This window comes from Neoarius graeffei, chromosome 19, assembly GCF_027579695.1.
Source record: "Neoarius graeffei isolate fNeoGra1 chromosome 19, fNeoGra1.pri, whole genome shotgun sequence".
Lineage (NCBI taxonomy): Eukaryota > Metazoa > Chordata > Actinopteri > Siluriformes > Ariidae > Neoarius > Neoarius graeffei.
Window position 1 is genome coordinate 15,032,630 of NC_083587.1, and position 27,413 is coordinate 15,060,042.

The 27,413-nt window shown below is 37.7% G+C and overlaps 1 protein-coding gene across 1 annotated transcript in view; it reads left to right on the forward strand.

Moving 5' to 3' along the window:
• The window catches only part of adgrg2a (adhesion G protein-coupled receptor G2a), a 98,215-nt gene that overhangs the window by 54,465 nt on the left and 16,337 nt on the right, over positions 1 to 27,413 (forward strand). The window contains exon 4 of the mRNA XM_060900565.1: positions 9,754 to 26,004. Within this exon, the coding sequence (XP_060756548.1) occupies positions 9,754 to 26,004 (16,251 nt within the window). The remainder of the gene's footprint in view (positions 1 to 9,753; positions 26,005 to 27,413) is intronic.

The following is a 27,413-nucleotide window of genomic DNA, read 5'->3' on the forward strand; positions in this document are numbered from 1 at the left end:
CCAAAAAATACCATTGGCCATGCTGAGCCTAGCTACATTGCTAACAGGAGTGACAGCGCGTCTGACTGCGTCTGACTGACTGGGAGGTCGCGCAAAGCTCGGATAGGTACGGAGCAGCTCGTCTCAATTCAGATAAGAGCATATTTCATTATGGAAATACGGTGGACTGTTCCGTTAAAGGTGCACTTTTTTTTAATTTCGTATACAGTACAATTATACAAAACAATCACAATACAACTACACAAAAAAACAGAATTCAAACACAACACCGAATTTAAAATTGAGTGAAAAACCAAAATTAACAGTGAGGAATAATGTGTATATGGAGATGTCCGTGTGTGTGTGTGTGTGTGTGTGTGTGTGTGTGTGTGTGTGTGTGTATATAAGGAGTAGTACTGACTTACTGTTGGACCGGGGAGATGGAGGCTAGATCGCAGAGAAGGAGGGTTTCAAAGGAAATGAGTATTATTATCTTTATGTAGGATAATAATAAGAGAAATAAGAATAGTAATAATTTGATTAACTGACTGATTATACAGATTGCCTGGGCACCCAAGTATGACCATGGTGTCGTCCCGCCCCCGCACAAGATATACCACAATGAGACGGCAGAGGGAAGGCCCTGCATGCTAACCAACCCACAGCCCATGGCCCCCAGCACCCCCTCCCCCCCACGACCCACCACACCTTGACTCCACACCATCACACAACACGCCATGTTTGTCCTATGTGAGAATGTAAATGGCTATATTGTGGGCTTTCTCGAATGTATTGCATTAAAAGAAGTGTGCGCGCAGGGTGAGTCTCTGCCCAGATTTCCCCCTGCACGCCGCAACAACCCTGCGTACTCCTAGATATATGCCTCCTCTAAATTGTGTTAGCATTAAAAGAAGCAAGGCGTGCAGTGAAACACCTGCAGAGGCATCTGCATGCATGCCTCGCTTGCCCTAGTCTATTTGTTGTTCTTGGTTATTGGTAGATGTATGATGTATGCAATCTAATGTGTAGTGCCTTTAAAAGAGAATAAGGCGTGTTGCGTATTGCCAGGAAGAGGTATGTGTGTGTGCGCAAAGGGCGAGTGCGCGGTGGGGGCCCCGAACCCACGAATACCCCACAGCACCGACCAACACCGGTCCCACATGGCAACCCAACAGGACCGGGCCGCCTGAGCCACCCATGGGGCCCAGGCAGAACAGGGATGAGTGAAGTAGAGGGAGGCAAAGAGAAAGAGAAGGGAGGAAAGGAGAGGAAAAATAAATAAATAAAAAAATGTAACCCCCCCAAAAAAAGATTCTATATATATAAAAAATAATAATAATAGTAAAAATAATTGTTCCAGCTACCATCCGCCGCCCTATTATATAGATAGATAGATAGATAGATAGATAGATAGATAGATAGATAGATAGATAGATAGATAGATATTTACATGTGGATGTAAAGTTATGAGTTGGATCTCAGGCGCAGAGGGTCAGGTCATAACTGTAAGAAGGTGATGAAGGGTGTCCAAGGGGAGGGTGTATCCTGAGTGTTGTTTAAGTTTGGAGTGGATATATTGTCCAATGATATATAATCCGTTAACAAATTTTTCCAATGAGTGATGTGTACAGTATTCCTTGATTTCCAGTTCATGAGGATTGTTTTCTTGGCGATAGTCAGCGCTACTAGCAGTATTTTATTGCATGAGGTGCTTATATTGATAGCGGTTGTATCACCAAGTATACATAGGGAAGGGGTTGCTGGGATGTGACAGCCAAGAATGGTAGAGAGTGATTCTGTGACGCTTAACCAAAATCTGTTGATTGGAATGCAATGCCAGACAGTATGAATGTATGTGTCTGGGTTATTTTGCATGCAGTGAGAACACAAGTCAGAGTCAAAGCCCATTTTATACAGTTTCTGTGCAGTGAAGTGAAATCTGTGAAGTACCTTGTATTGTATTAATTGTAGATTGCTATTTTTTGTCATGAGGTAGATGTTTTTACAGATTTGGGTCCAGAAGTCAGCACCGGGAGTAATGGACAAATCTGATTCCCATTTGTGATATGGTATTTATGGGGAGAGAGTGGGCATGCTTTCTAGAAATGAATGATTCCTCTGGATCATCTCCTTCCCTTCTGTGGGAAACAGGAAAGGCAGTGCTTAGAGGAAGAATAATCTCATTTTCAGTATACAAAAAAAAAGAAAGAAAAAGAACAGGAAGTAGAACTAAATAACAAAATTAAACAATTGGAAGAGATCGATGCAAGTAACCCAACAGAAGAAACGCAGATTGAACTAAGGAAATTTAAATTCAAAGTCAATGAAATATTTAATAAACAAACTCAATTTATGATCCATCGTTTAAGGCAAGAAAATTTCCACTATAGCAATAAATCAGGTAAATACTTAGCAAATCAAATCAGACGGAACATAGAAAAAGCAATGTTGCAAGTGTTCTAGGTGGGTGGAGCACAGAAGCACGGCAGGCCAATACTGAGTTCTCAATCTCTTTTATTGTCAGCTTTTCAGCTTCTACACGTTTACTCATACACATGCCACACACACGTGTTCTGGTCGGGAGCACTCTCTTCCTCTGCTCTCTAGTGATTCTGCCACTTACCTTCCCTGACTCCGCCCTCCGGTCACAGACCGATGCCTGACCACGCCCCCACTGCCACAAGCAACAATCCCAGTCATAAAGAACTCAGCAGGGAAGCTAACCAGTTTACCTGAAGAAATAAATCAGGTTTTCTACAATTTTTACAATAAACTATACTCTTCAGAAATAAACCCAACCAGGATGCCATTGACTAATTTCTTAACAGCATCAACTTACCACAACTTAAAGGAACAGTCCACCGTATTTCCATAATGAAATATGCTCTTACCTGAATTGAGACGAGCTGCTCTGTACCTATCCGAGCTTTGCGCGACCTCCCAGTTAGTCAGACGCAGTCAGACGCGCTGTCACTCCTGTTAGCAATGTAGCTAGGCTCAGCATGGCCAACGGTATTTTTGGGGGCTGTAGTTAGATGTGACCAAACTCTTCCACGTTTTTCCTGTTTACATAGGTTTATATGACCAGTGATATGAAAAAAGTTCAGTTAAAAAAATTGAAACGTAGCGATTTTCTATGCTATGGAAAGTCCGCACTATAATGACAGGCGTACTAACACCTTCTGCGCGCTTCGGCAGCACATTGATACGGAGCTCAGATATCAATGCACTGCCAAAGCGCGCAGAAGGTGTTAGTACGCCTGTCATTATAGTGCGGACTTTCCATAGCATCCATAGCATCCACATCTATCGGATAGGTACGGAGCAGCTCGTCTCAATTCAGGTAAGAGCATATTTCATTATGGAAATACGGTGGACTGTTCCTTTAATAAAAACCAAACAAATAAACTAGAGTCACCTATAACTCAACAAGAACTGTTCGAGGCTCTTAATATGCCTAATAACAAAGCACCAGGTCCAGATGGCTTCCCTGCTGAGTTCTACAAACAATTTTGGTCCATTTTGGCTCCACTTTTTATCAGGATGATCAATGAATCAAAACAAAAAGAAAAGACTTCCAGCTAGTATCACCACAGCTTCAATTTCACTTCTCCTTAAGCCCAATAAGGATCCAACAATGCCATCCAGCTACTGGCCAATCTCCCTACTCAATGTTGACAATAAAATAATCGCCAAAACGTTAGCGCACAGATTAGAAGAGGTCTCCCCATCCATTATCCACCCAGATCAGACTGGCTTCATTAAAGGCAGAATTTCTTCCTCCAACACCCGCAGATTGTTTAATATAATGTACCACTCCTCAACTATACAAGAAAAAAACATTATAGCAACTCTTGATGCAGAAAAAGCTTTTGATAGGGTCAACTGGAATTTCCTGTTTTCCATATTAGGGTGGTTTGGTTTCGGGGAATCATTCATTAATTGGATTAAGATTCTCTACACTTCACCCTCAGCCACAGTAGGGGTGTTCACACGGCAACTTTTACTCCGGTGTAGCACCAGGGCTGCCCCGGTAGAGCGTTCACACAGTACAAAGTTATACCGGTGTAGCCCCTGAAAGCTGCTTAAACCGGTGCAAATCTAACTGTGCTCGGGAGGTGGTTTAAGAAATTTACTCCGGAGTAAATACTAGTTTGCGGGGCAGCACCGATATAAAATGGGCCGTTTGAACGCTACAGGGGTAGACTCGCTACGCGTGAGGAGAGTTGATTACATACGGGCATTGCATAATTTGCATCCTGGTATTTTGCGCTTCCAAAATGGCGAATATCAACAACAACAGAACTGCGTGTCTTCCAGTGTTGCCAGATTGGGCAGTTTTAAGTGCATTTTGGCGGATTTGAACATATTTTGGGCTGGAAAACGTCAGCAGTATCTGGCAACACTGGTGTCTTCATCCACGTTGTTTTCCCGGCGCTTGGTGATGCCATGACAACCGGGAAAAGGAAGTACATTTTCACACATGCGCATATTTCATTTCCCCATTATTACTATCGTATAGCACGGTCGCAAAAACTGCCGTGTGAACGCAAGTGGGGCTGCACCGGTGCTAACACGCTTCTCTCTAGTAAGCAGGTTTTGTGACGTGTGAACGCTCCAAAAATTTACACCGGTGTAAGACATATCGCAACAAAATACATCGGTGCAGCATCGATGCAAATATGTGCCATGTGAACACCCCTAAAGATCACCAATGGACTAACATCACACAGTTTCACTCTGCACCGGGGAACTAGACAGGGATGCCCACTCTCCCCTTTATTATTTACCATCTTCATTGAACCTCTAGCTGCTGCCATCCGTCAGAACCCCCACATTAAGGGAGTTCAGACTCTAAATACGCATCGTAAAATCAGCCTCTATGCCGACGACATCCTACTTTTTCTTCAAGACTCCACAGTATCAGTAAAAGAAACCATTAAACTTATTGACACATTCTCTAATATTTCTGAATACTCAATCAATTGGAATAAGTCTGCAATTCTTCCATTACACTCCAACAGCTGGGATGTGACAGCCCATCCATCACCTATCCCACTATGTACTAATTATATCACATATTTAGGGATAAAGGTTTCCCCCAGGCTGTCAGACTTATTTAGTCTAAATTTTACCCCCCTGCTCAATTCAATAGATGATGATCTCCAGCGATGGATGAACCTTCCACTATCCATCATGGGCAGGATATCGGTCGTCAAAATGTCAATATTACCCAAAATAAATTATTTATTCTCAACGATTCCGACACAGCCCTCCCCTCCCTGGTTTAAATCACTAGACTCAACAATTACTAAGTTCTACTGGAAAAATAAGACACCAAGAATCAAACTGACCATTCTACAAAAACCTAAAATACTCGGAGGACTAGAGGCTCCACACTTCCAACATTATGCCCTGGCCAACCAGCTTCGTTACATATACAAACGGTTACATCCCACCCCCTCAGACAACACCTGGTTAGACATAGAACAAACCATTTGCAAGGATATTCAGATCCTTTCTGAATATTTCTGTAGTCAGTCAGTTAAAAAACATCCATCCTTCAAAGCGCTAATAATATCATCTAGTCTGACAGCTTGGTGGAAATTCTATCACATCACTGATTCACCTGTAGCACCGTCAAATCGCACCCTGATTTGGAATAACCGCGATTTTACTGTCAACAAAAAAACACTCAATTTTCTCACATGGATAGGCAAGGGCATCACTCAGCTTCATCACATCATTCAAGACAAAAATCTGGCTTCATTCCCTTGTTTGGTCCAGAAGCACGGCATTGAGAGTAAACACTTTTTAGAATACCTACAAATTAAATCATCTATCCAAGCTAAAATTAATATCCTGACAGCGAACCTAGACATCCCCTCACCAATCATGGAGTTGATCAACATTCCCTCCCCCCAAAAAATTATTTCCAAAATATACAAAATTATATCTCGTTTAGAAAAAACTTTAAGCCTACCATATCACATTGTTTTTTTTTTTTATTGTGACACAAACAATAATTAAGATGAAAAAAAAAAACAGAAATCTGGAGTGTACATAAGTATTCACCCCCTTTTGTATGAAACCCTTAAATAAGAGCTGGTTCAACCAATTCACTTCATAAGTCATATAATTAGTTGATTAAGATCCACCTGTGTGCAATCAAAGTGTTACATGATCTGTCACATGATGTCTGAATAAATCAACCTGTCCTGGAAGGACCCTGATTCTGCAACACTACTAAGCAAGCAACATGAAAACCAAGGAGCCTCCAAACAGGTCAGAGACAAAGTTATGGAGAAGCATAGATCAGGGTTGGGTCATAAAAAAATATCCCAAACTTATCCCAGGGAGCACCATTAAATCCATTATAGCAAAATGGAAAGTATATGGCACCACTTCAAACCTGACAAGAGAAGGCCCCGCCCAACAAAATTCACAGACTGGGCAAGGAGGGCATTAATCAGAGATGCAACAAAGACACCAACGATAATGCTGTGGGAGCTGCAGAGATCCACAGTGGAGATGGGAGTATCTGTCCATAGGACCACTTTAAGCCATACACTCCACAGAGTGGAGCTTTATAGCTGTAGGTGCAATTAGTAATTAAGTGATCAATTTCATTAAATCAGTCTCATTAAGTCATTAAATCAGTCTCATTAAATAATACCTTTACTTTTGATGCTTAATAATAAATTATCAAACAGCTAAATTATGGTATATTCCAAATTATTATGATCATTTACCATATTACACAACCTATATGCACCTTGGAATCCTTTGAGATTGAGTAACTTCAAAAATATCGGAACAACAAATAAACACACAGTTTCAATAATTAATTGAATTTATTATAACAAAGATAAAATGAATAATGGCAGTTGAAATCTTCAAATAGTCAGCAGCAAACAGTGAGATGTGTGTGTCCATAGGAGAGTGTGTGTGTGTGTGTGTGTGTGTGTGTGTGTGTGTGTGTGTGTGTGTGTGTGTGTGAGATAAAAAATTAAATATTAGCAATTGAAATACATTCAAATGGTCATCCGTGATATATGTGGATTTGAATGTGGTCACGGGAGAATGCGCTATAAAGTTTGAATTGAATCAGGGCTTGGAATGTTATCTAAATTTGAGACAAAGGACCTCGTGATAAAGAACGGAGGGGGGAAGGGTCACCACATGTTTCTTTGTAGAACAAAAGAGTTAGCTTCGGTTTGCTAGCTAAGGTGTGTTGTGAGGCCTATGGCCTAAACAAAAGGCTAGCATGGGATGCTAACTAAGGTGTGTTTTGTGTGTGTGTGTGTCCAGGTGGTGAGGCCTTATGGTCCCTGGAGACAATACAATTAGCCCTGGATGCTAATGAGACAAAAGAATTAGCCGTAGGCTAATTTCACTAGCTTATAACATTACTAAATCCACTGAAATCTTGATGAGGTCAAAATATGTGTAATAATGAAATTAAAGTGTTAGAAAGGAAAAGGGAGCATGCAAAACCTATCCATTAAACAACTGAGAGATCAAAAATAGAACAATGATGGAAACACAAAATCAGTGTGCACACTTAAACAGTTCCTGAGTTTAAATTCACACTATGTAAATAAAACTAATTCCTAAGACTAGTCTTTTTGCCCAAAATGCCAAATCTGCTCCAGTACCTTGCCTCTTTGTAGGAATACAGAGAAGCTACGAAGATGCTGAATTTTACAGGAGCTCGTGAAGACTTTTGTAGAAGGCAGAGAATTCTTGATCCGACGCTTTGTAGTTCGTGGGAAGAAAGTCTCTGATCAAAACAATGTGCACAGTGCTTTGTTAGAAGGAGCCGGTCGCTTCTAACTTCAATTAACTGCTTGGGCTGCAGTCCGTACGTACTTATAATGAATAACTGAAAACCGGTTGTAACTCAATCTGAGTTTAAAATCGTGCGATTCTAGAATCTACCGTGGCCAAAGGTAAACAGAAAGAAAACGCGCTAAATCGTGGATCTTGCAAGAAAGACGTCTTTATCTGGGTTTGCTCGGCGGAGCAAATCTCTTTGTGCGTGCAGACAGCTGGTCCAGACGGAAAAGAGGAAGAGCGGAAACGTGTTCCATTACTTATGGCTTCAAAGAGGATGTGACGTAGGTGAACGCGGAAGCTGGTGATGGGAGTTGTAGTCCTAAAAGACAATACAGGCGGTACCTACATAGCAGAGTGGCCAGAAAAAAGTTACTGCTTAAAAAAAAAAAAACACGTTTGGAGTTTGCCCAACAGCATGTGGCAGACTCCCCAAACACATGGAAGAAGATTCTCTGGTCAAATGTGATAAAAATTGAACTTTTTGGCCATGATGAGAAATGCCATGTGTGGCGCAAACCCAACATCCTGAGAACGCCATCAATGAAGCATGGTGGTGGCAGCACCTATGCACACTCCAGATTTCTGTTTTATCATCTTATTGTTTGTATCACAATAAAAAAAAAACAATGTGCACCTTTAAAGTAGTAGGCATGTTGTATAACTCAAATGGTCCTAACCCTCCAAAAATCCATTTTAATTCCAGCTTGCAATGCAACAAAACAGGAAAAACACCAAGGGGGATGAATACTTTTGCAAGGCACTGTATATGCAGATATTGATAATGGACATGAAATGTTTTTACCCAAATACGCATTTAAAATGAATTTCAGTCCAATCATCACTTAAAGGTCGACTTGCCTTTTAGATTTTTCAAGTGTAGGTCATAAAAAGAATTTTACCCAACACCCAGTTATTTTTGTTTAGTAGACTGAAAGCTCCTGAATTTGAATCACAGACTTCCAATTTTATTAGTGTTTTTTTTAATAGACTAATTAATGAATTTAGGGCCACGTGGCCCTCAATTCTTCGCTATTGTTTCCTGCTTCGCCATGACCCAATTCAAGATACTACGTTATGCATCACGTAGTGGGCTTTCCCTGTTTGTGCAAGGCATTGTGGGATACAAATTGAAACGGGAGAGAAAAATGGAGGACGCGAGAGTGTGAATGAAACATGAAAGACTGACTACAGTAACGGAAAGCGAGAAGACATTATGTTGCGAAGGAAAGGAAACGCAGGACCAAACTAATAAATATCGGCAGTCAGCAAGCACCTCGGTGTGATCAGCTGTTCATTTAGTGACAGAATGATGTAACTGTCAATGCACGGTCAAGGTAAACCTGTAGATGGCAGTAATGCAACACTGAACAGCAGCTGCCGTAAAACCCAAAACAAGAAGCAGCATGCGCACAAAGACTTCCTCTGTCTGCTTGACTGCTCAAAGCGAGCGATTTCATGCACATTATTTGCTTGGGAATCCCCTCAAATTATATAACTTCCCAGCCACAGAATGTTCTGTTTTGTTTTTTGTTTTTTTTTTGTGTGTGTGCGAGATATTACAGAAATAAACATATATCACGATGACTAAATTTCACTGATTTTATAAAATCGAAAGGCCGTCTACCTTTAAACAATGTCAGGATGTTTGAGATGCATTTTCACAAGATATACAAGTTATAAAGTGTTTATATACAATTTAATATAAACAAAATCATAGCACAGCTTGTTCATGTGTACCAAACTTGGCCAGTTAAAAGAAAATCATCAGTTAACTGGAAAATCATCATTTTTTGATCCATGAGCCATTTAAAACAAAGTAAAGAATAACACAAGGTGTATGTTATGCATTATCTGAATACCTGCTTTCTAACCAGACACATTTCACAACAGCTGTAAATGCTTATCAGAATCTCTTGATGTTTTACCCCTATACAGAAATGACCATGATAAGTTCAACCACTCCAGCAGTTGCAAATACTCCAACTAGAATGAATGCTACCACTAAAGGAGTTACTGACTTGGCATCATCCAACAACAGTATGAATCGAAAAACTATTCCAGATGTGACAAACAGGTCATCATCAGTCAAGGACAACAGAAATTTAAACACTACTCCAGACAATACAAAGAGAACATCACCATCATTCAAGCATAGTATGAATCCAAACACTACTTCAAACACAAAAAAGATAATATCAGCATCAGTCAATGACAATAGGAATTTAAACACTACTCTAGATCCTACAAAGTCAACATCACCATCATTCAATAACAGTATAAATCCAAACACTCTTCAAAACACTACAGACACATCATCAGTCAATGACGATGTGAATTTAAAGATTACTCAAGATCCTACAAACAGGATGTCACAATCAATCAATAAAAGGAGGAATCCAAACACTACTCAAGATCCTACAAACATGATGTCACCATCATTCAATAATAGTATGAATCCAAACACTACTACAAACACTACAAACACATCATCATCAGTTAATGACGATAGGAATCCAGACACTATTCAAGATCCTACAAACATGGCATCGCCTTCATTCAATAACAGTATGAATCCAAACACAACTCAAGACGCTACAAACACGACATCAGCATCATTCAATAACAATATGAATCCAAAAAATTCTACAAACACTACAAACACATCATCACCAGTCAATGGCAACAGGAATCCAAACACTACTCTAGATCCTACAAATATGACATCACCATCATTCAATAACAGTATGAATCCAAATGATACAAACACAACATCAACATCAGTCAATGACAACAGGAATCCAAACACTACTCTAGATCCTACAAACACGACATCACCGTCATTCAATAACAGTATGAATCCAAGCACTGCTCAAGACGCTACAAACAGAACATCACCATCATTCAATAAAAGTATAAATCCAAACACTAGTCCAGGTGCTACAAACACATCATCATTAGTCAATGACAATAGTAATCCAAACATTACTCTAGATCCTACAAACATGAATTCACCATCATTCAATAACAGTATGAATCCAAACACTTCTACAAACACAACATCATCAGTCAATGACAACAGGAATCCAAACACTACTACAAACACGACATCATCATTATTCAATGACAACAGGAATCCAAACACTACTCTAGATCCTACAAACACAACATCACCATCATTGAAGAACAGTATGAATCCAAGCACTACAAACACATCATCATCAGTTAATGACAACAGGAATCCAAACAATACTCTAGATCCTACAAACATGACATTACCGTCATTCAATAACAGTATGTATCCACACACTACTCAAGATGCTACAAACAGAACACCACCATCATTCAATAACAGTATAAATCCAAACACTACTCCAGATGCTAGAAACACATCATCAGTCAAGGACAACAGGAATCCAAACACTACTCTAGATCCTACAAACATGATGTCACTGTCATTCAATAACCATATGAATCCAAACACTTCTACAAACACTACAAACACAACATCATTAGTCAATGAAAATAGGAATCCAAACACTACTACAAACACATCATCTTTAGTCAATGACAACAGGAACCCAAACACTACTACAAACACAACATCATCATCATCAGTCAATGACAATAGGAATCCAAACACTACTCTTGATGCTACAAACAGAACATCACCATCAGTCAATAACAGTATAAATCCACACCCTTCTACAAACACGACAAACACATCATCATCAGTCAATGACAACAGGAATCCAAACACTGCTACAAGCACAATATCATCATCATCAGTCAAGGACAACAGGAATCCAAACACTACTCTAGATCCTACAAACATGATGTCACTGTCATTCAATAACCATATGAATCCAAACACTTCTACAAACACTACAAACACAACATCATTAGTCAATGAAAATAGGAATCCAAACACTACTACAAACACATCATCTTTAGTCAATGACAACAGGAACCCAAACACTACTACAAACACAACATCATCATCATCAGTCAATGACAATAGGAATCCAAACACTACTCTTGATGCTACAAACAGAACATCACCATCAGTCAATAACAGTATAAATCCACACCCTTCTACAAACACGACAAACACATCATCATCAGTCAATGACAACAGGAATCCAAACACTGCTACAAGCACAATATCATCATCATCAGTCAATGACAACAGGAATCCAAACAGTGCTATAAACACAACATTATCATCATCAGTCAATGACAACAGGAATCCAAACACTGCTACAAGCACAATATCATCATCAGTCAATGACAGCAGGAACCCAAACACTACTACAAACACCACATTATCATCAGTCAATGACAATAGGAATCCAAACACTACTACAAACACGACATCATCATTATTCAATGACAACAGGAATCCAAACACTACTCTAGAGCCTACAAACACGACATCACCATCATTGAAGAACAGTATGAATCCAAGCACTACAAACACATCATCTCTAGTCAATGAAAATAGGAATGCAAACACTAATACAAACACTACAAACACATCACCTTTAGTCAATGAAAATAGGAATCCAAACACTACTACAAACACATCATTAGTCAGTGAAAATAGCAATGCAAACACTACTACAAACACTACAAACACAAAATCATTAGTCAATGAAAATAGGAATCCAAACACTACTACAAACACTACAAACGCATCATCTTTAGTCAATGACAACAGGAACCCAAACACTACTACAAACACATCATCATCATCAGTCAATGACAATAGGAATCCAAACACTACTCTTGATGCTACAAACAGAACATCACCATCATTCAGTAACAGTATGAATCCAAACACTTCTACAAACATGACAAACACATCATCATCAGTCAATGACAACAGGAATCCAAACACTGCTACAAGCACAATATCATCATCAGCAGTCAATGACAACAGGAATCCAAACACTGCTACAAGCACAATATCATCATCAGCAGTCAATGACAACAGGAATCCAAACACTGCTACAAACACAACATTATCATCATCAGTCAATGACAACAGGAATCCAAACACTGCTACATGCACAATATCATCATCAGTCAATGACAACAGGAACCCAAACACTACTACAAACACATCATCATCAGTCAATGACAATAGGAATCCAAACACTACTCTAGATGCTACAAACAGAACATCACCATCATTCAATAACAGTATGAATCCAAACCCTTCTACAAACACAACAAACACATCATCATCAGTCAATGACAATAGGAATACAAACACTACTCTAGATCTTACAAACAGAAAATCACCATCATTCAATAACAGTATGAATCCAAACACTTCTACAAACACAACAACATCAGTCAATGACAACAGGAATCCAAACACTACTACAAACATGACATCATCATTATTCAATGACAACAGGAATCCAAACACTACTCTAGATCCTACAAACACGACATCACCATCATTGAAGAACAGTATGAATCCAAGCACTACAAACACATCATCATCAGTCAATGACAACAGGAATCCAAACACTGCTACAAGCACAATATCATCATCAGTCAATGACAACAGGAACCCAAACACTACTACAAACACAACATCATCATCAGTCAATGACAATAGGAATCCAAACACTACTCTTGATGCTACAAACAGAACATCACCATCATTCAATAACAGTATGAATCCAAACCCTTCTACAAACACAACAAACACATCATCATCAGTTAATGACAACAAGAATCCAAACACTGCTACAAGCACAATATCATCATCAGTCAATGACAACAGGAACCCAAACACTACTACAAACACAACATCATCATCAGTTAATGACAATAGGAATTCAAACACTACTCTAGATCCTACAAACACAACATCACCATCATTCAATAAGAGTATGAATCCAAACACTACAAACACATCATCATCAGTCAATGACAACAGGAATCCAAACATTACTCTAGATCCTACAAACACATCATCATCATCAGTCAATGACAACAGGAACCCAAACACTACTACAAACACAACATCATCATCAGTCAATGACAATAGGAATTCAAACACTACTCTAGATCCTACAAGCAGAACATCACCATCATTCAATAACAGTATGAATCCAAACACAACAAACACATCATTATCAGTCAATGACAACAGGAATCCAAACATTACTCTAGATCCTACAATCACATCATCATCATCATTAGTCAATGATAACAGGAATCCAAACATTACTACAAACACATCATCATCATCAGTCAGTGACAACAGGAATCCAAACACTACTACAAACAAAACATCATCATCAGTCAATGACAACAGGAATCCAAACACTACACTAGATCCTACAAACATGACATCACCATCTTTCAATAACAGTATGAATCCAAACACTACAAACACAACATCATCATCACTCAAATACGATAAGAATCCAAACACTACTCTAGATCCTACAAACAGAACATCACCATCATTCAATAACAGAATGAATCCAAACACTTCTACAAACACGACAAACACTTCATCATCAATCAATGACAACAGGAACCCAAACACTACTACAAACACAACATCATCATCAGTCAATGACAATAGGAATCCAAACACTACTCTTGATGCTACAAACAGAACATCACCATCATTCAATAACAGTATGAATCCAAACCCTTCTACAAACACAACAAACACATCATCATCAGTTAATGACAACAAGAATCCAAACACTGCTACAAGCACAATATCATCATCAGTCAATGACAACAGGAACCCAAACACTACTACAAACACAACATCATCATCAGTTAATGACAATAGGAATTCAAACACTACTCTAGATCCTACAAACACAACATCACCATCATTCAATAAGAGTATGAATGCAAACACTACAAACACATCATCATCAGTCAATGACAACAGGAACCCAAACACTACTACAAACACAACATCATCATCAGTCAATGACAATAGGAATCCAAACACAACTCAAGACGCTACAAACACAACATCAGCATCATTCAATAACAGTATGAATCCAAAAAATTCTACAAACACTACAAACACATCATCACCAGTGAATGGCAACAGGAATCCAAACACTACTCTAGATCCTACAAAGATGACATCACCATCATTCAATAACAGTATGAATCCAAACGATACAAACACAACATCATCATCAGTCAATGACAACAGGAATCCAAACACTACTCTAGATCCTACAAACATGACATCACCGTCATTCAATCACAGTATGAATGCAAGCACTACTCAAGACGCTACAAACAGAACATCTCCATCATTCAATAAAAGTATAAATCCAAACACTAGTCCAGATGCTACAAACACATCATCATTAGTCAATGACAATAGTAATCCAAACACTACTCAATATCCTACAAACATGACATCACCATCATTCAATAACAGTATGAATCCAAACACTTCTACAAACACAACATCATCAGTCCATGACAACAGGAATCCAAACACTACTACAAACACGACATCATCATTATTCAATGACAACAGGAATCCAAACACTACTCTAGACCCTACAAACACGACATCACCATCATTGAAGAACAGTATGTATCCAAGCACTACAAACACATCATCATCAGTTAATGACAACAGGAATCCAAACACGACTCTAGATCCTACAAACATGACATCACCGTCATTCAATAACAGTATGAATGCAAGCACTACTCAAGACGCTACAAACAGAACATCAGCATCATTCAATAACAGTATGAATCCAAAAAATTCTACAAACACTACAAACACATCATCACCAGTCAATGGCAACAGGAATCCAAACACTACTCTAGATCCTACAAAGATGACATCACCATCATTCAATAACAGTATGAATCCAAACGATACAAACACAACATCATCATCAGTCAATGACAACAGGAATCCAAACACTACTCTAGATCCTACAAACATGATATCACCGTCATTCAATAACAGTATGAATGCAAGCACTACTCAAGACGCTACAAACAGAACATCACCATCATTCAATAAAAGTATAAATCCAAACACTAGTCCAGATGCTACAAACACATCATCATTAGTCAATGACAATAGTAATCCAAACACTACTCAATATCCTACAAATATGACATCACCATCATTCAATAACAGTATGAATCCAAACACTTCTACAAACACAACATCATCAGTCAATGACAACAGGAATCCAAACACTACTACAAACACTACAAACACATCATCATCATTAGTCAATGATAACAGGAATCCAAACATTACGAAAAACACATCATCATCATCAGTCAATGACAACAGGAATCCAAACATTACTCTAGATCCTACAAACACATCATCATCATTAGTCAATGATAACAGGAATCCAAACATTACGACAAACACATCATCATCATCAGTCAATGACAACAGGAATCCAAACACTACTACAAACAAAACATCATCATCAGTCGATGACAACAGGAATCCAAACACTGCACTAGATCCTACAAACATGACATTACCATCATTCAATAACAGTATGAATCCAAACACTACAAACACAACATCATCATCAGCCAATGACAACAGGAATCCAAACACTACTCTAGAGCCTACAAATATGATGTCACTGTCATTCAATAACCATATGAATCCAAACACTTCTACAAACACTACAAACACATCATCTTTAGTCAATGAAAATAGGAATCCAAACACTACTACTAACACTACAAACACATCATCTTTAGTCAATGAAAATAGGAATCCAAACACTACTACAAACACTACAAACACATCATCAGTCAATGACAATAGGAATCCAAACACTACTCTTGATGCTACAAACAGAACATCACCATCATTCAATAACAGTATGAATCCAAACACTTCTACAAACACATCATCAGTCAATGACAACAGGAATCCAAACACTTCTACAAGCACAATATCATCATCAGTCAATGACAACAGGAACCCAAACACTACTACAAACACAACATCATCATCAGTCAATGACAATAGGAATCCAAACACTACTCTAGATGCTACAAACAGAACATCACCATCATTCAATAACAGTATGAATCCAAACCCTTCTACAAACACAACAAACACATCATCATCAGTCAATGACAATAGGAATCCAAACACAACTCAAGACGCTACAAACACAACAACAGCATCATTCAATAACAGTATGAATCCAAAAAATTCTACAAACACTACAAACACATCATCACTAGTCTATGGCAACAGGAATCCAAACACTACTCTAGATCCTACAAAGATGACATCACCATCATTCAATAACAGTATGAATCCAAACGATACAAACACAACATCATCATCAGTCAATGAGAACAGGAATCCAAACACTACTCTAGATCCTACAAACATGACATCACCGTCATTCAATAACAGTATGAATGCAAGCACTACTCAAGACGCTACAAACAGAACATCACCATCATTCAATAAAAGTATAAATCCAAACACTAGTCCAGATGCTACAAACACATCATCATTAGTCAATGACAATAGTAATCCAAACACTACTCAATATCCTACAAACATGACATCACCATCATTCAATAACAGTATGAATCCAAACACTTCTACAAACACAACATCATCAGTCAATGACAACAGGAATCCAAACACTACTACAAACACGACATCATTATTCAATGAGAACAGGAATCCAAACATTACTGTAGATCCTACAAACACATCATCATCATTAGTCAATGATAACAGGAATCCAAACATTACTACAAACACATCATCATCATCAGTCAATGACAACAGGAATCCAAACACTACTACAAACAAAACATCATCATCAGTCAATGACAACAGGAATCCAAACACTGCACTAGATCCTACAAACATGACATTACCATCATTCAATAACAGTATGAATCCAAACACTACAAACACATCATCAGCAGCCAATGACAACAGGAATCCAAACACTACTCTAGATCCTACAAACATGTCACTGTCATTCAATAACCATATGAATCCAAACACTTCTACAAACACTACAAACACAACATCATTAGTCAATGAAAATAGGAATCCAAACACTACTACAAACACTACAAACACATCATCTTTAGTCAATGAAAATAGGAATCCAAACACTACTACAAACACTACAAACACATCATCAGTCAATGACAATAGGAATCCAAACACTGCTCTTGATGCTACAAACAGAACATCACCATCATTCAATAACAGTATGAATCCAAACACGACAAACACATCATCAGTCAATGACAACAGGAATCCAAACACTGCTACAAGCACAATATCATCATCAGTCAATGACAACAGGAACCCAAACACTACTACAAACACAACATCATCATCAGTCAATGACAATAGGAATCCAAACACTACTCTAGATGCTACAAACAGAACATCACCATCATTCAATAACAGTATGAATCCAAACCTTTCTACAAACACAATAAACACATCATCATCAGTTAATGACAATAGGAATACAAACACTACTCTAGATCCTACAAACAGAACATCACCATCATTCAATAACAGTATGAATCCAAACACTACAAACACATCATCATCAGTCAATGATAACAGGAATCCAAACACTACTACAAACACAACATCATCATCAGTCAATGACAACAGGAATCCAAACACTACTCTAGATCCTACGAACAGAACATCACCATCATTCAATAACAGTATGAATCCAAACACTACAAACACATCATCATCAGTCAGTGACAACAGGAATCCAAACATTACTCTAGATCCTACAAACACATCATCATCATTAGTCAATGATAACAGGAATCCAAACATTACTACAAACACATCATCATCATCATTCAATAACAGTATGAATCCAAACACTACAAACACAACATCATCATCAGCCAATGACAACAGGAATCCAAACACTACTCTAGATCCTACAAACATGTCACTGTCATTCAATAACCATATGAATCCAAACACTTCTACAAACACTACAAACACAACATCATTAGTCAATGAAAATAGGTATCCAAACACTACTACAAACACTACAAACACATCATCTTTAGTCAATGAAAATAGGAATCCAAACACTACAAACACATCATCAGTCAATGACACTAGGAATCCAAACACTACTCTTGATGCTACAAACAGAACATCACCATCATTCAATAACAGTATGAATCCAAACACTTCTACAAACACAACAAACACATCATCATCAGTCAATGACAATAGGAATCCAAACACAACTCAAGACGCTACAAACACAACAACAGCATCATTCAATGACAGTATGAATCCAAAAAATTCTACAAACACTACAAACACATCATCACCAGTTAATGGCAACAGGAATCCAAACACTACTCTAGATCCTACAAAGATGACATCACCATCATTCAATAACAGTATGAATCCAAACGATACAAACACAAAATCATCATCAGTCAATGACAACAGGAATCCAAACACTACTCTAGATCCTACAAACATGACATCACCGTCATTCAATAACAGTATGAATGCAAGCACTACTCAAGACGCTACAAACAGAACATCACCATCATTCAATAAAAGTATAAATCCAAACACTAGTCCAGATGCTACAAACACATCATCATTAGTCAATGACAATAGTAATCCAAACACTACTCAATATCCTACAAACATGACATCACCATCATTCAATAACAGTATGAATCCAAACACTTCTACAAACACAACATCATCAGTCAATGACAACAGGAATCCAAACACTACTACAAACACGACGACATCATTATTCAATGACAACAGGAATCCAAACACTACTCTAGATCCTACAAACACGACATCACCATCATTGAAGAACAGTATGTATCCAAGCACTACAAACACATCATCATCAGTTAATGACAACAGGAATCCAAACACGACTCTAGATCCTACAAACATGACATCACCATCATTCAATAACAGTATGAATCAAAACCTTTCTACAAACACAATAAACACATCATCATCAGTTAATGACAATAGGAATACAAACACTACTCTAGATCCTACAAACAGAACATCACCATCATTCAATAACAGTATGAATCCAAACACTACAAACACATCATCATCAGTCAATGATAACAGGAATCCAAACACTACTACAAACACAACATCATCATCAGTCAATGACAACAGGAATCCAAACACTACTCTAGATCCTACGAACAGAACATCACCATCATTCAATAACAGTATGAATCCAAACACTACAAACACATCATCATCAGTCAGTGACAACAGGAATCCAAACATTACTCTAGATCCTACAAACACATCATCATCATTAGTCAATGATAACAGGAATCCAAACATTACTACAAACACATCATCATCATTCAATAACAGTATGAATCCAAACACTACAAACACAACATCATCATCAGCCAATGACAACAGGAATCCAAACACTACTCTAGATCCTACAAACATTTCACTGTCATTCAATAACCATATGAATCCAAACACTTCTACAAACACTACAAACACAACATCATTAGTCAATGAAAATAGGAATCCAAACACTACTACAAACACTACAAACACATCATCTTTAGTCAATGAAAATAGGAATCCAAACACTACTACAAACACTACAAACACATCATCAGTCAATGACACTAGGAATCCAAACACTACTCTTGATGCTACAAACAGAACATCACCATCATTCAATAACAGTATGAATCCAAACACTTCTACACACACGACAAACACATCATCAGTCAATGACAACAGGAACCCAAACACTACTACAAACACAACATCATCATCAGTCAATGACAATAGGAATCCAAACACTACTCTAGATGCTACAAACAGAACATCACCATCATTCAATAACAGTATGAATCCAAACCCTTCTACAAACACAACAAACACATCATCATCAGTCAATGACTATAGGAATCCAAACACAACTCAAGACGCTACAAACACAACAACAGCATCATTCAATGACAGTATGAATCCAAAAAATTCTACAAACACTACAAACACATCATCACCAGTTAATGGCAACAGGAATCCAAACACTACTCTAGATCCTACAAAGATGACATCACCATCATTCAATAACAGTATGAATCCAAACGATACAAACACAACATCATCATCAGTCAATGACAACAGGAATCCAAACACTACTCTAGATCCTACAAACATGACATCACCGTCATTCAATAACAGTATGAATGCAAGCACTACTCAAGACGCTACAAACAGAACATCACCATCATTCAATAAAAGTATAAATCCAAACACTAGTCCAGATGCTACAAACACATCATCATTAGTCAATGACAATAGTAATCCAAACACTACTCAGTATCCTACAAACATGACATCACCATCATTCAATAACAGTATGAATCCAAACACTTCTACAAACACAACATCATCAGTCAATGACAACAGGAATCCAAACACTACTACAAACACGACATCATCATTATTCAATGACAACAGGAATCCAAACACTACTACAAACACAACATCATCATCAGTCAATGACAACAGGAATCCAAGCACTACAAACACATCATCATCAGTTAATGACAACAGGAATCCAAACACTACTCTAGATCCTACAAACATGACATTACCGTCATTCAATAACAGTATGAATCCACACACTACTCAAGACGCTACAAACAGATCATCAGTCAAGGACAACAGGAATCCAAACACTACTCTAGATCCTACAAACATGATGTCACTGTCATTCAATAACCATATGAATCCAAACACGTCTACAAACACTACAAACACAACATCATTAGTCAATGAAAATAGGAATCCAAACACTACTACAAACACTACAAACACATCATCAGTCAATGACAATAGGAATCCAAACACTACTCTTGATGCTACAAACAGAACATCACCATCATTGAATAACAGTATGAATCCAAAACCTTCTACAAACACAATAAACACATCATCATCAGTTAATGACAATAGGAATACAAACACTACTCTAGATCCTACAAACAGAACATCACCATCATTCAATAACAGTATGAATCCAAACACTACAAACACATCATCATCAGTCAATGATAACAGGAATCCAAACATTACTACAAACACAACATCATCATCAGTCAATGACAACAGGAATCCAAACACTACTCTAGATCCTACAAACAGAACATCACCATCATTCAATAACAGTATGAATCCAAACACTACAAACACATCATCATCAGTCAATGAGAACAGGAATCCAAACATTACTCTAGATCCTACAAACACATCATCATCATTAGTCAATGATAACAGGAATCCAAACATTACTACAAACACATCATCATCAGTCAATGACAACAGGAATCCAAACACTACTACAAACAAAACATCATCATCAGTCAATGACAACAGGAATCCAAACACTGCACTAGATCCTACAAACATGACATTACCATCATTCAATAACAGTATGAATCCAAACACTACAAACACAACATCATCATCAGCCAATGACAACAGGAAACCAAACACTACTCTAGATCCTACAAACATGTCACTGTCATTCAATAACCATATGAATCCAAACACTTCTACAAACACAACATCATTAGTCAATGAAAATAGGAATCCAAACACTACTACAAACACTACAAACACATCATCTTTAATCAATGAAAATAGGAATCCAAACACTACTACAAACACTACAAACACATCATCTTTAGTCAATGAAATTAGGAATCCAAACACTACTACAAACACTACAAACACATCATCAGTCAATGACGATAGGAATCCAAACACTACTCTTGATGCTACAAACAGAACATCACCATCATTCAATAACAGTATGAATCCAAACACTTCTACAAACACGACAAACACATCATCAGTCAATGACAGCAGGAATCCAAACACTGCTACAAGCACAATATCATCATCAGTCAATGACAACAGGAACCCAAACACTACTACAAACACAACATCATCATCAGTCAATGACAATAGGAATCCAAACACTACTCTAGATGCTACAAACAGAACATCACCATCATTCAATAACAGTATGAATCCAAACCCTTCTACAAACACAACAAACACATCATCATCAGTCAATGACAATAGGAATCCAAACACAACTCAAGACGCTACAAACACAACAACAGCATCATTCAATAACAGTATGAATCCAAAAAATTCTACAAACACTACAAACACATCATCACCAGTCAATGGCAACAGGAATCCAAACACTACTCTAGATCCTACAAAGATGACATCACCATCATTCAATAACAGTATGAATCCAAACGATACAAACACAACATCATCATCAGTCAATGACAACAGGAATCCAAACACTACTCTAGATCCTACAAACATGACATCACCGTCATTCAATAACAGTATGAATGCAAGCACTACTCAAGACGCTATAAACAGAACATCACCATCATTCAATAAAAGTATAAATCCAAACACTAGTCCAGATGCTACAAACACATCATCATTAGTCAATGACAATAGTAATCCAAACACTACTCAATATCCTACAAATATGACATCACCATCATTCAGTAACAGTATGAATCCAAACACTTCTACAAACACAACATCAGTCAATGACAACAGGAATCCAAACACTACTACAAACACAACATCATTATTCAATGACAACAGGAATCCAAACACTACTCTAGATCCTACAAACACGACATCACCATCATTGAAGAACAGTATGAATCCAAGCACTACAAACACATCATCATCAGTTAATGACAACAGGAATCCAACCACTACTCGAGATCCTACAAACATGACATTACCGTCATTCAATAACAGTATGAATCCACACACTACTCAAGACGCTACAAACACATCAGTCAAGGACTACAGGAATCCAAACACTACTCTAGATCCTACAAACATGATGTCACTGTCATTCAATAACCATATGAATCCAAACACTTCTACAAACACTACAAACACATCATTAGTCAATGAAAATAGGAATTCAAACACTACTACAAACACTACAAACACATCATCTTTAGTCAATGAAAATAGGAATCCAAACACTACTACAAACACATCATCAGTCAATGACAATAGGAATCCAAACACTACTCTTGATGCTACAAACAGAACATCACCATCATTCAATAACAGTATGAATCCAAACACGTCTACAAACACGACAAACACATCATCAGTCAATGACAACAGGAATCCAAACACTGCTACAAGCACAATATCATCATCAGTCAATGACATCAGGAACCCAAACACTACTACAAACACCACATCATCATCAGTCAATGACAATAGGAATCCAAACACTACTCTAGATGCTACAAACATAACATCACCATCATTCAATAACAGTATGAATCCAAACCCTTCTACAAACATAATAAACACATCATCATCAGTTAATGACAATAGGAATACAAACACTACTCTAGATCCTACAAACAGAACATCACCATCATTCAATAACAGTATGAATCCAAACACTACAAACACATCATCATCAGTCAATGACAACAGGAATCGAAACACTACTACAAACAAAACATCATCATCAGTCAATGACAACAGGAATCCAAACACTGCACTAGATCCTACAAACATGACATCACCATCATTCAATAACAGTATGAATCCAAACACTACAAACACAACATCATCATCAGTCAATGACAATAAGAATCCAAACACTACTCTAGATCCTACAAACAGAACATCACCATCATTCAATAACAGAATGAATCCAAACACTTCTACAAACACGACAAACACTTCATCATCAGTCAATGACAACAGGAACCCAAACACTACTACAAACACAACATCATCATCAGTCAATGACAATAGGAATCCAGACACTACTCTTGATGCTACAAACAGAACATCACCATCATTCAATAACAGTATGAATCCAAACCCTTCTACAAACACAACAAACACATCATCATCAGTTAATGACAATAGGAATCCAAACACTACTCTAGATCCTACAAACAGAACATCACCATCATTCAATAACAGTATGAATCCAAACACTACAAACACATCATCATCAGTCAATGACAACAGGAATCCAAACATTACTCTAGATCCTACAAACACATCATCATCATCAGTCAATGACAACAGGAACCCAAACACTACTACAAACACAACATCATCATCAGTCAGTGACAATAGGAATCCAAACACAACTCAAGACGCTACAAACACGACATCATCATTCAATAACAGTATGAATTCAAACAGTACTACAAACACTACATCATCAGTCAATGACAATAGGTATCCAAACATTGCTCTAGATCCTACAAGCATGACATCACCATCATTCAATTACAGTATGAATCCAAGCACTACTCCAAATACTATAAATACGACATCACCGTCATTCAATGACAGTATGAATTCAAACACTACTACAAACACATCATCATCAGTCAATGACAATAGAAATCCAAACACTACTTTGGACCCTACAAACATGGCATCACCGTCATTCAATAGCAGTATGAATCCAAACACTCCTCCAAATACTACAAACCTGACATCACCATCATTCAATGACAGTATGAATCCAAACACTCCTACAAACTCTGCAAACATAACTGTCACACATCCAAACAACACAACACTGATCACCACTACAGTTACTCCAAACACCACAATGTCTATTGAAACATCAATCTCACTTAACACAATTTTCCCACCAAGCACAACAGTAATGACCCCAACAACCTCCACAGTTCTGTCGGATTTCACCACGGAGAGCTTCCACACTATGGAATATGCCAGAGATTATACATTTGACCCCACAGATATTTATTTAAGTGAATTCACCACAACAAGTTCACTTAACGTTACACAGGTTATCCCCAGCAATTATACCACAACCACTGTCACCAACATAACCTCTATTTTAGATAATCAGCTCAACACAACAATGCTTCCTAATGTAACTCTAGCCAACAACACACAATCTACAGTAATAAACAATATTACCACAACAGTAGCACCGAACAAGCCCACTGCACAGGCAGGAATGAATACCACCAGCACCACCTCTACCTCCACTCACAGGAGCATCACTGGAACAAGTATCACAGGTTAGTCCACTCAGATGATTTTCAAGCGTTTACTGGCCCTTAGTTACTGGCCCTTAGTTAGAAGTTAGAATACATTATCCCTTTAAAACTCATCTACGGTACATATTTGGACCCTAAGGTCCACTTTTCTGAGTACCTTTGATAACAATAATATATCTGCAAAGGGTTTTTTTCCCCTGACATTTACATTTATTATCATCTTTATGTAACAGGCTGAAATGTACGTTACCAATAAATGCGCTTTGTATAAATTGAACAAAAATTATACTTGGTTTCCTGTTGCAATCCCCCCCCCCATTTCTCATAAGTGTTTTTCAGTACACAATTAAAACCTTACACACATTTATTTATCAAAGTTTTCAAAATTCTTGCACATGTTTTCAGCTGGACAGAACCAATGGGTAGAAGTTTGGCTGTCAAAAAGATGACATCTTAGCCAGTGAAAATATCTTGAATACAGTCAAATTTATCTACTTTTTCCTATTATGAGATTAGAATAAAACAATTATACAATCATTAAGGACATTTCTAGACATACTTTGCTATTTTGCTTAAAATTAGCAAATTTATGCAGATACAAATCAAGAGCTTCAGTTAATGTTCAAGAACAAGACTGTATTTCAAGTTTGAATTGAGTAAAACGTTGAGCAATAGGTTTAATAATCTCAGATTTGGTGTCTTGTAATCTTCTAATAGATTATTTCGACTATATTTAAGATATTTTAAGTTGCTGGGGTTTTTTTTCTTTTTCTTTTTTTTTTAGTGTGAGTAACATGCTGTATTACACTCATCGGCCACTTTAATAGGGACTTGTTCTTGATTCTAAGGATTCCTGTTCTTGGCTGCAGGAGTGGAACCCAGTGTGTTCTTCTGCTGTTGCATGCTGAGATGCTTTTCTGATCACCACAGTTGTAAAGAGTGATTATATGAGTTACTATATCCTTCCTGGCAGCTTGAACCAATCTGGCCATTTTCCTCTGAGCTCTCTTATCAACAAGGCATTTGTTTCCACCCACAGAACTGTCACTCACTCACTCGATGTTTTTTGTACCATTCTGTGTAAACTCTAGAGACTGTTGTGTGTAGAGATGGGATTTATGGCTCTTTGATGGGATCCGCATCTTTGTGATCTGTTCTTTGAAAAGAGCCGCTCAAAAGACTGGCTCATTTGGCTCTTTTTAAATATTTATTCAGTTTTAAGAAGACAGCGTCTAAAGAAGCCAGATCCCTCTGCTTAGACAGTGACATCAATATTTCTGGACATACCTTTTATATAAAGCAACCTAGACTTACATTATTGTAACCCCTAAACGCTCATAAATAACCATTAAAAAACAATGAGGGCTTCAATGAATGTCCATGCAGAACGGCTTTTCTGTAAAAAAAAAAAAAGAACCCACTCAAGAACA